Source organism: Hipposideros armiger, unplaced genomic scaffold, assembly GCF_001890085.2.
Source record: "Hipposideros armiger isolate ML-2016 unplaced genomic scaffold, ASM189008v1 scaffold_29, whole genome shotgun sequence".
Lineage (NCBI taxonomy): Eukaryota > Metazoa > Chordata > Mammalia > Chiroptera > Hipposideridae > Hipposideros > Hipposideros armiger.
In genome coordinates this window covers 3,387,248-3,399,630 of record NW_017731379.1, presented here as the reverse complement: position 1 = coordinate 3,399,630, position 12,383 = coordinate 3,387,248, and the positions used below count along the sequence as shown (strand labels likewise).

At 35.7% G+C, this 12,383-nt stretch overlaps 1 protein-coding gene across 3 annotated transcripts in view; it reads right to left on the bottom strand.

Moving 5' to 3' along the window:
* Window positions 1-12,383, bottom strand: part of RPS6KB1 (ribosomal protein S6 kinase B1) — a 35,150-nt gene that overhangs the window by 16,133 nt on the left and 6,634 nt on the right. For all 3 annotated transcript variants that reach the window (XM_019636632.1, XM_019636634.1, XM_019636635.1), the window contains 5 exons: window positions 11,856-11,905; window positions 10,714-10,834; window positions 9,450-9,518; window positions 2,195-2,342; window positions 86-143 (listed from right to left, as the gene is read on the bottom strand). In XM_019636632.1, coding sequence (XP_019492177.1) covers window positions 86-143; window positions 2,195-2,342; window positions 9,450-9,518; window positions 10,714-10,834; window positions 11,856-11,905 — 446 coding nt within the window. The remainder of the gene's footprint in view (window positions 1-85; window positions 144-2,194; window positions 2,343-9,449; window positions 9,519-10,713; window positions 10,835-11,855; window positions 11,906-12,383) is intronic.

Here is a 12,383-nt window from a genome sequence, read left to right as displayed (position 1 = left end):
TTGGCTGCCCACAGTGGGAATAGGACTTTGCTTCAGTTATATGAATCATTACCTGAATCCATGCAACCACAAAAATTTCACTTACCAGGCCGTGTCTTCCATAAATATTCCCTCTCTTTCTAACTGCATAAATAATTCTCCTCCTGTAAAGAAAAAGACATCGGAAATAAAACAATCTTTACTTCCAAACCATTTCTAATGAGAGGGTTTGTGCTTTCCTTTTAACCATAATTAGAAGACATCAGCCCCTTTAACAATAGAAAACAGATCTTAAAAACCATAGGCTCAAAACTAAATCCTCAGGATTCTATTTTTAGCAGTATTCTTATTATTATGTGAAATATGTAAGTTTTGGAACTCTAGGTTTTATATCTATAAACTTCAAAATATTTATAGATTCCAGACCTGAGTTAAAAAGAAATGATGATTAAACCTTCTCTAACATTTTACCTATAAGTAGAAAAATGTTAGTATATAATTAAAACCACCCTTGCAAATTAGTGAATGTCCATATTCTCATAACTCTTAAACTTGGATGAACCTGGCAGCAGCCTTGTAAAAAGCATGACGTGATCTGAGTATCAACATAAATGATAATAAAGGGTTATATTCCACTGAATTATCTTGGAATCCATGAGTCCACGGTGATATAAATCAATGAATAAATTAATTTTTAAAATGGAGAAAGGAAAGCTCTTCATTACAGCTGAATGCCAAATAATAAATGAAGGAGGCATGATGGAATAAGAAAAATCACTTGGCAACCATCATAATTAATTGTTTCAGTCAAGAATCAATGGATGCTAAAACTGTGTGAAAGCTTGATGAGAGATGAGATATTTAAATAATCTCAAAATATCTCAAGATACTTAATTAGAATGGGAAAAAACCTCACCAGGATAAAAAGACACCACCTTATACATGTGATCAAAGTTAACATCAACAGTAATGTACCTCCTTATCTGATACACAAAGAAGGAAACAATGTCACTTCGATGTTCCTCCCAAAAATGCATAACCTGGATCTAATCCCAAGCAAACAGCAGATAAGCGCAAACTGATGCATTCTACAAAATAACTGGCCTGTACTCTTCAAAAATATCAAGGTCATGAAAGACAAAGAAAGACTGAGGAACTGTTCCAGACTAAAGAAAACTAAGGAAATACTATTGTATCAATGCTAATTCCCTATTTTTAATAATTTTAGTATAGCTATGTAAGATACTATCATTGATTTTAGAAAATATACACTACACTATTTAGGGGTAATGGGAACTCATGTCTGCAACACTGTCTTACACAGTTCAGAAAAAAATTACGTATATATGTATTCATGCGTGTATATACATATGTATATACACACACATATATATACATATACATAGAGAAAGAGAAAGAGGGATGAAACAAAACAATTATGGTAAAATGGTTAACACTTGGGGAATCTAGGTGAAGGATATGTGAGAACTGTACTATACTTGCAACTTTTTTATATAAATCAAAAATTAAGTCAAAGTTACAAGAAAAAAATAGCAAGTCACAAAGAAGTTACTAAATTCTGCAGCTTTCTGTTCCATGTTACAGGCTACTGGGAAATCTGTTTTTCAGAAAACTCAAGAATGTTTTCTGGAAAGAGACACCTGTGATCTAGAAATGATATATGAGGAACAACTAGTTCCTAGGAGATGGTAATCCCTGGAAAATGTGGGTGATTTCGAACATAAACTGCATAATCTACCAATAAGGCTACATTAAACCAAAAAAGTCTTCTGTTTAAAGATGCATTCCAAAAATACTCAGTATCTTAAACAATACTCTAAATAAGTTTCCCATTTCAGTTTAGAAAGAAGTACTTTAATGGTTTATTTGAATTATAGTATCTTACCCAAGTGCAGTCAATCTGATGGCTCTGTATCAATTAGGTGTTTGTTATTTAGTTAAGTAATTGATTACATACGAATTAAGATAAAATTTTACAGATAGGGGAAAAAAACCCTTAACTTTTAAAGTTTCCTTCATACTTGTCTGCAAAAAGAAACATTCAGTCACGTCTGAGTTCCTTATGTCAATGCATTTGTCAATTTTAAGAATTATTTGAGCACACTGGGAAAAAGCATTTTTCCATTGGAAAATAGTGTTTTGACCCTGTTTCTGGAGCAAATGCAAATAATTACACCAAACTCTGTGTACTGACCGCTGAGATACTCAAGGATGAGGTAGAGTTTTCCACCGGTCTGAAAGGCATAAATTAAATCCACAATGAAGGGATGCTTTACTTCCTCCAGAATATTCCGTTCTGCTTTTGTATGAGCTGTATCTTTAGCATTTCTTACTATCATTGCCTAAAGGAAAAGAGATGATCTATAAGAACAAAATAGTAGACATTTTTATTCTATAGTAACTGGAAAATCTAATTTGTGCTTTTCTTGCCAATATTAAACTACTAATCATAGTTCACACTAAAAAATGAGATGGGGTAAATGGAAGACATTTACTACCCTGCACTGTTTGGATTTTTTTTGCAGTGAACATATAAATGAAAACCTGAAGATACTTTTTAAAAATGTAAATAGATTAAGTTTATTCATATATTCATTCAATGTTGAATGTCTACTACGCTCTGGGCTCTGTAACAAGAAAGCAGAATTAACAGGAGTCTCCAGCCCACAAGAGCCCAAAGTCTCATGAAAGAGAGAGAAGTCAATGGAGGTAAGCATGAGGTGCTATGGGTGAATGGGGGAGCTGCATCTGACCTAGTGATAACCTAAGCTGTATCATGGAAAGTTATTAAGATGCAATGTGGAGGACATAAAACAGCATCCTCAGTGCAAAAGAGGCTTGATAGGCTATGTCTAGGGATTCTTCAAGTAGTTCAGCATGGTTAGAAGCGGTTAGAGATTAGGCTAGAGATTAGGCTAGAGATGTAGGTGGAGGCCAGGAAATGGAAGGCTTGGGCATCTAAGCAAAGGCATTTCAATCTTATCTTAGAGGCAGAGGGGAAATGTTGAAGTAAGGGAAATGAGTAACACTTGGCTTTAAGAAAGAGTTCTAGTAACAATGTGGAGTTCTAGAGAAAAAAGTGAGACCAATTAGGAGACCAGTACAGTAAACCAATCAAGAAGACCTGTAACTAAGAAAACAAAGGTTAAAGAAAAGAAAAGAAAAGAAAAGAAAAGAAAAGAAAAGAAAAGAAAAGAAAGGGTAATGGTACATCATTAGCATTTGCTGAGTAACTAGATGTGAAAAAAAATGATAATATCATGGTTTCTGTTTAAGTAATAGGATAATGGTATCATTCAATAATGGGGAATGAAAGCGATGAAAGAAGTTTTGGAACAGTGATGCATTGTTTTGGACATGGTAAGTCTAAGTTCTAGGACTAAGTACTAGCGCATCTCTAGCAACATGAAAAAAGGTATATGCACAAGGTTATTAGCTACAATAGTATTTGTAGAAGTGAAACATTAGAAACAACCTATATGCCCATGCACAGGATCTTGGCTAAAAACCTGTGGACTAGCTACGCAATGTATAAAAAATGCTCTACAAAGAATGAGGAACATCACTATGAACAAGCAAGATGCAAAAAAGTGCATACATGGCACGACAGTATACATAGTGTATACTTTTGGTGTTAGGGAAATAACTTGTGTGTGTGTGTGTGTGTGTGTGTGTGTGTGTGTGTGTGTGTGTGTAGCTGCTAGTAGTATTGGTTATTCTCAAACTATTATGCATATACTGTACAACTGAGCAAATGAGTAAATTTATCAGTTATCAGGCTTCTCACTGGAAAAATGGAGATGCAAATATGGACTGAAGGAAGAAGAACCCGATGAAATTGGACTGGAATTAGGGATAACTATATGAAGCTATGAAACTTCCTAGCTCTGTCCACTGAAAGAGCCAGAAACAATGACACTTTCAGTACCAAGGAGCATAGCTGGCACCCATATCTTGATTTCTCTAGCAAAAGAAACCAGGCTTCCTTGGAGAAATGGGTGGTTCTGGATCAGGGTCAGGAAAGTGCCAAGTAAACCTGGGGCACTCTGTTATACCAGAAAGTAAAGAAGTACTCAGAATCCAACAGGGGTATGATAAAAGAATCTAGAAGTCATCTTAGCAGAGCTCTCTGTACTATCCACTACAGTGATCACTGTACTATTCTTTCAACTCTTTGAAAAGTTTGAAATTTTTCAGATATTATTTTTTAACTACTCAGGAGGTTTGAATTTTTTAAATAAGTAATTTTGAGAAGGACTGAGAAGTGAGGGACTAAGAGATAAGATGAAAAATTAGTAAAGCAGAATCATAGAAGTCAAGGAAGCAGTATTTCAAAATGCTGTGATCAATAGCTTCAATGCAACAGAAGGGTAAATGTAGAATGAATTAAGTAAAGACCATTGGATTCAGCAAGTAGGAGGGTGATGGTGACCTAGAGACAAGTGTTTCATTGAAACAGATATCATTAAGTCAAAATATAGTCAGAGGAAAAAAAGAACAGAACATGCCTTCTCAAGAAATTCAACTATAAATGGCACAGAGGGTGAGAGCTACAGAGACCCAGCATGAAGGAAAGATTTGTTTTACTAAATAAGGCAAACACATGAAAATATTTCAATTAAAAAAAAAAAAGTCAGGACAGAAGATAGGAAAGAGAAAGAAAAGTGACAGAGAAAAGATGCTGAAGAGGCAGAAAGGGATGGGATCCAAAACATAAAGAGAGGGCTTACCCTTGGAAAGGAGGAGGAACACATCTCCCACTATGGCTGGAGAGAAGGAAGTAAAAAGACTGGTGAAGATGCAGATTAGCAGAGTACTGGGGATAGGGATAGAACAGGAAGTCAAAGGCAAGCACATCTGAGACCCTCAGACAAGGAAGAGAGTCAGTCCGCTACAAGGAAGAGAGGGACTGCTAGCAAAGGCTCTAACAGTTGTAGAGAATGGAAGGAGCTGTCCAGGAACAAGTTGAAAAATGGCTGGTGAGTACTGAGGGTCCAAATGAGCTGGGGACTATGAATTTGTTCCAGCAGCAATCTACAAGTTTGTGCAATTTCTGCAAGCAATGCTCATTCAGTAGCTGAAATACAGGGGGGAAAAGCATTAACAACTAAACTGATTAAGATTAGGACTTCCCTGGTCAACGGCGTTAGCAAGTGACTGAAGTGGCAGTTCATGTTGATTAGGCTAAATTCAAAATAAAGTAAAATAAGAAAAGGACCAAGAACTTGAGGGGAAAAAAAAGACAAGTCAAAGGACTAATAGGTTTAGGGTCAAAGACCGGGCATTATGGGAACCAAGAAATGAGTAAGTAATTTTTCTATTTTAGCCCAATATTTCAGAGGTGGAGGATATAGCCATGGGGGCTGGTGAAATGGAAAGGAGGTGAAAGCTGATGGAACTGAGATCCTCAAGGAATTAGAAGGCTAGGCTATTGATTAGTTACATAATACAAAGACAGTGAAGACACCCAGGGTAACAAGACTTGGGAGTGGGGGAAATAAAAAAGATTATTTTTATTAAATAAAAAGGCAAGAGAGTGGTATATGCTTAAACCTCAAAGTAGAAATGGTTTTGACCACAGGGTATAAAAAGCAATTTTAAGAAGAAACTTATCAGTTCTTCTCTTGAACTGTACAGTAAGCAGAGTGAGAGGCAAAGACTACACTTGTTTCAAATGCTAAATCCTAGTATCTAGCATAATGCCTGGCACATTGCAGATTCTCATTTGGTTCAATAAAAGAAGGAATGAAAGAAGTATGACCCATCTGTGAGCTACAACCCTTTGGCCAAAGGTTCTAAAATTTAGTGTGGGCCAAATTAATGCCATGGGCAATGGCAATTTGCTTCCAGAGTACATTTTTGTTGCAACTGGTAGGGTACAGAAATACTTGTTAGAAATAGTCTTTTCCTCAACATTCCACTATGAGCAAAATCCAAATGGGACCATTCCCATAGGGAATAAACAAACCCAGGACAACTGATAAATCTAGACAGACTGTCCAGATACAAACAATTCATGTAAGAAAAGGGGACACCTGGTTCTGCTCTGATTTTATCTTCAAGACTGAAAAGGGGTACATTCTTACGACATACTCAGGTCAGAAGAGTTAGTACTCTCTGCTTCCAGGATAAAAAAAATCAGAAGGAAGAAACTCAAAGGGAGACAAGTCATCTTACCTAGGGATTTAGGAATTAAAACCCTGGACTTAACCCTACCAACCTCTTGACTTCCATCATTTCTGCTGTGAGCTTTTTTTAGGGACAGCAAGAAAAGAATGGGACAGTATCAAGCCAGGCTTTTGGGGAAAGAACAACCCTTAAAGTGGGAAAAAGTGGTAAATAAGTAAAAGGACAGGCAAGCAAGTTAGGTCTTAGATGAATGAGTCCAAATAAGAAGGCCTGACATTTAACAGTAATTAAGCCTATGGATTTCCCAATACACCAGACCCACCCACCAACAGTGAGAACAAACAACACCCTCTTCTTTTCATTACAGATACCTGTGCCAGAAAACACACTTCACTCAATATACAATTATGAGTCATTATGGTCAGCCCTGATGACCAGGCATAAATAAGCAACATATCAAAAGGAATGGATTACTCTAAGAATCCATTACTTCTTTCAACATTTCTAGAACAGCATTATTATAGTGTCTTCAATTCTACATCTAACATGGTTTACAAATAAAAAAAAACATTAATCTCAAATGATTCCAGTGGAAAAGCCAGATAGGAGATTAACCCTGACTTACTGACATTGACGTTCAGAATACCTAAATTGATGTTCAGATTGATATCCCAGAATACCTAAATTGTTTTTTTAAAACAATCACCAATAAAGTGTGGTCATAGTATTTATTTGTTCCTCGGCTTTTAAGTTAAGAAGTTACTTATACAGCTTAAAAGAAAATCAAGAAGGACCAAAGAATTACAAACCCTATAATTTTTTAAAAGTCATTTGATTATCTTTTAATCTAGTTTTCTACAAATACTTGTTTTAAGAAAGTGTGATCATTTTAGAAATCAATCCTAAACAAAAACAAAAGACCAAACACACATGATCCATCTTCAATAAAATTAGGAAACATGCCTAACTCCACACTTTAGAAAGCAAAGGCAGAATGAGGATGAAGCAATAGTATATGACTTAGAGTGGGGTATGATCAAACCTAAGTGCCTGCAAAGGGGAATAACTCAAAAGAAATTGATTCCATCTGCAAAACCCTAGCAGAGTTCAAGAATTCGAGGCAAAAATAAAAAGAAAGGAGGGGAAAAAAATTTAGTCACCAGGACTGCTTGAAGGCAGAAGGTGGAGGACTAAAAGTGGAGGTTATCTAAGTCTATATAAGGAACATAAACACTAATAGACTAGAGCCAGGGAACTACCATTGGGAGATATGTATTCTCCTGGAAAAAAAAAGGAGCGAGGGCTCAGACACAGAGTGTAGTGCTAAAGTAAAAACTTGACTTCAGTGAAAGTCTGCATGTTGAAAGATGAGATCTTCATCTCCTCTTTCTCCAGAATGCTTTTCTAGGCAAAGAAACAGAGGATCTTTCTCAGCACCAGCTTATCCATACCAGAAAAAAAGACCTGTACGCTGATATTTGGAGGTGCTCATTCAATTGCCAGGTAACCACATGACTGCCCTACAGAGAGGCCTACACACATAAAATTTCTGATCAGGTTTTCAGAGTTCTAGTCTTAAATATGATCAATTAAGAACATCAGAAATCTAAAGAAGGCCTTTGACATGGAATAAAAAGACTAAATCAAAGAAAATAGGAACTTAGAGAAGAGACACAATACATGGAACAAAAGAACATTTCAAAGTATTATAATTAAAACCCTCAGATGGATAAGATACCGTATTTCTAAAATAGGTTGCTATAAAGAGAAAAAACAACAAAAAGAGCTCTGAGGAACCACAAATATAATATCTAAAATAAAATCAGTAAAGGAATTAGAAAATAAATTTCTATGAAAATTACAGAAAGTAAACAAAAAGACAAGAAAGTGGACAAAGGAAAAGAAGAAAAACAAATGATCAGTCCAGGAGGTCCAACATCCAATTAATTGCAATTTCAAGACAACAAAACAGTAGAGGGGTGAATTATCAAAGAGATTATAAGAAAACTTCCTAGAGCAGAAGGACTGAAACTTTGAAGACTGAAAGAGTAAAAATAAGGGCCGGCAGAGTGGCACATTGGTTAGGAGTTGGCTTGGGATGCCAGCTCTGAGCAGCAGGGCCCCAGTTCAGGCCAGTGACGCTGCGCCCTCTACAGCTAAGATGGTGAACAACAGCTCAACCTGGAGCTGGGCTGCTGTGAGTCCCCGACGATGGCATAGGCTGCAGTGGGGCTGGCCGGCAACTGGTGTGAGCTTTCGTGAGCTGCCTTGAGCCGCCGTCCAATGGCCAGCGAGCGACTGCCTCAGCCGGGAAGAGCGCAATGATAATACCAACATGGGCCAGTGAAGCGACATCCTCCACAACTAGACTAAAGAACAAAAGAACAGCAACTTGTCTGTTCCTCTTCCCCAATTCCCCAACGCTGTTCCCCTCCCCTAATTCCCCAATAAAATCTTTTAAAAAAAAAAGTAAAAATAAACAAAATAATGAGAATCAAAGCAAGACGTCACTGTAAAAATTTAGAACGTCAGAAATAAAAAGAAAATCTTAAAATATCTTCCAAGAAATATAGATCTACAAAAGACTGGGAATCAGAATGGCAAGGGGATTCTGAACAGAAACACCCAAAGCTAGACAAAAATGGAGCAAATGCATGACTGATAATTATTTTGAACTTCAAAACCTCACCCAATCAAATAAGTAGGAAGGTATAATAAGGAAATTTTCAAATATGCAATATTTCAAAAAAAATTTATCTTCATGCATCTTTTCTCAGGAAGCCACTAGTAGATGATCACCAAAACAAGGGAACAAGGACATAAACTAAGCAAAAGGGAAGATATGGGATCCAGGAAACAAAGGATCCAACACTGAAGGAGCCAAGAGGATTCCAAGGATTGCAGTGATGGGAAAGTCCAGTAAAGACAGCTATGCCTAGAGAAAGCTATCAGTACAGAAGGTTCCTATAGGAGTCTCTAGAAAAACAAATGGAACTGATAAATTATCTAATACGTGTGAACACAGAATATCGGTCTGAAAGGTGTTTTACAGAGTTGTTGGAAGGTATGGGAAGACAACAGTAGATTCAATAAAAACAAAGCAAAATGCGACAATGGGAGGAAGGGATAAAAGAGAGTAAAATAGGAAGTCAATACGTAATTCTAAAACTGCTGAATTAAGTGACAGCAGAATGTGCTTATTACTTAGAAATATGGAGACCAAGAACTAAAAGAGTTTCCTTCTGACTAAAACTTTAGGCCAAAATGTAATTTTATAGCAATTAAAAACATAGTTGGGGGGAGAGGAGGGAAGGACTCACCTTTTTAAGCACCTTCATGGCAAATATTTTCCCAGTATTTGCTCCTGTTACTTTTCGTACTTGAAAAACCTGTATAAAAAATAAAAGTGTGTGTTATTAAAGGCTGAACTATGCTAGTCACACTTCCTTAATTCCTATTTATAAGAAATAAATGACATGGTAGTTTATATTCTTATAAAAACTAGTACCAAGAAGAGCTGTGTGCAGAAATGAGGGGCTAAAAGAGTAGACTATATTAAAGATTTAGTAGTGAAATGTTACACAACATGGAGACTTTCCTATTTGGTCTGCTGACATCTGGTGGCAAAGTTGGGCAATGACCGTCTAGTGATGAGCGCTCAGTATTACTTTATACATAAAATCCAACTTTGATAATCAGGGTTCTCAGAAGCATACCAAACTTATAATATGATAACATATTTCATAAATTTCTTCCAAGGATGCCACTGTTCGTGCTTCACATAAAACTATTTCATAATAGTTGATAGGAATTACCATTTACCTATCCTTAAAATGGCTAGCTATAAAACATTTTCATGCAACAGCTAATATATGGGAGACTCAAAGTGCATGTGTGACACACTCAAGACAATTAGAACATATAAGAATGTGTCCTTAAGCCTAAGAATAAACTACAAATATCATACTTCACAAAAATTAACACTAAACAACAGCATAAATAGTTCTCAAATTTAATCCTAACTAAAATGTTATCCAAATTCTGTCTTTCGGTAGAGAATGGCTAGGTGTAAATTTTCTTGGGCAGAACACACAAAGATGAGATCTTAAATTAGAAAGCCTTGGGCAACACTATGAAACTAAGACATTCTATTCATTTTTCTTCTCCTCTCTTATATTCTTCAACTTCCCTAACTCTATTGCAAATCAAAAAAAAAAAACCAACTCAGAGTAAGTTCTCACTAACAGGTAACTTAATGTGCTATGTCTCTTGAAAATAAGCGGTTTGTTTTTTAAGAGGATACCTATAGAGGGTACCATTTAACCAAAGGAAGAAATGGATCCTCTAAAAAAAGACTCTGCCTAACAGTTGTCTATTTATTTATTCAACAAATGCTGACTGAGTGTCTATTATGTGCCAAGCTTTTACGGATATGGTGGTAGGAAGAGAATTACAGAGTAAATTAAGTGATCATATCCTTTACTGACAGCTAGCAAACAGATTGAAGAGGAATGCTGAAACCAGGATATAATAATCAATCTACCCAAGACAGACAACGGCTCTCATTTCAAAAATACTTCCTACCTTTCCATAGCCCCCTTTACCAAGTACCCGAAGTAGCTCAAAACATTCTGGTCTGATTTTTTCTGGCCCTCTGTTCACACTAGTTTCTGAGATTTCAAATTTCTCACAATGTTCCATGCCACTGGGGAGAAAAGCAAAACCAAAAGTAAATTTGCAAAAAGTTAAATTACTTTCAGCATACTGTTAGAAACAGGAGAAAGAGGAATGTAATCCAATTTAGTATAAGGAAAAAAGTACATGATAGCAAATTAGTTCTCTAAGTAAACCAATGATTCAATGACATGGCAGGTCAAGATTAGGGTTGCTTTATAAATTGCTTACTTATCTGATTGTTTATATAATGAGTTATCAATTATTTTCATAAGCATCAAACACCCTCAAACAAAGATAAATTAGAACAAGTTTATGAAGTTGACAAAAGAAAAAAGTCTTCCAGTTATTCAAATTTAGTTCATTCAAAACGTCTACAAGATTAGGTATTATCCAGCCTCATTTGGTAACTTCAGCAAAAAATCTGGAAGCTATCTAAAAATATCCAATTAGTACAAGTCTTTACGCTACAAAAATTCCTGCTAACAAAATATATTCACACATCCTTCCATATCTGCTATGAGCTTGATTTAAAGACTCCAAAAAGGGTGACAATTTTGTCTGTCCCTTAAATGCTTTCTACATGAGTGATCTCAGTCTCCCCCGAACTCAAGGGCTGGAGTACAGGGCAGATTAATCACTATATTCACCTAATGGAGCTTGCCTAAAATGACAAGACTGCACAAATCTCTGTTTGAATGGTATATTATATGCAGAACAAGAACCACTTTGACTTTTGGGGACATTTCTAAAATTTTTTATTTTTCAGTGAGAAGGTGGTTCTCTATATTAAACTAGTAAAAATTCCTAACCCATTCACACTTATAGTCAGTATACTCTGAATTTGAATGAATATCTTTTTCTCAAAATCCACACATGATCTCAAACCCCTGGGTATGTTATTATATTGGTACCAAACTCAATAAACCAAGTCTATATATATGACTAGATATTTAAAACAGGTTATTGGAATCACATGATGGCTATGAACTGGAGCTGGTAACCTACTTGTAAGAAAGACAGCACAATGAAATCTTTTCATATAAACTTACAGTTCATATGGTCCAACTCCCCCATGGTCCATGCTTTCATTTAACTGACCCTGAAAAACATGTTAAAGTTTTAAAGATAAATAATCTCATAAACATAAAAAACGTTTAATGCTTCACCCCATCACTAAAGAATAAATAAAATAAACCAGATTTAAAATTCCCTATACTTTAATAATAGGCAAATGTCATGATAAACCAAGGTATACAAAAAAATACTACAGGGATTTCACTTTTAATTTTATATGACAACTAAGCTACAGATGCTACTCATCAATGATCTACAAATACAACCAGGTGATTTTTCTTTCAAAAATTACATTTATTCAAAAAATATATTTTGTGTATTATGACACTGAAGGCACTATATTCTAAGAATGACTTACTAAGTCCAATGATTTATAAAGTGCTATTCTGATACACAAAACTAACATAATACTACTATAAGCCTTATGTATTTACAACCTAACTAAGCCTCAGGTAATGACAACCTGTCCAAGATACTGTAGTGTATAACGTGGCTGATCAAAG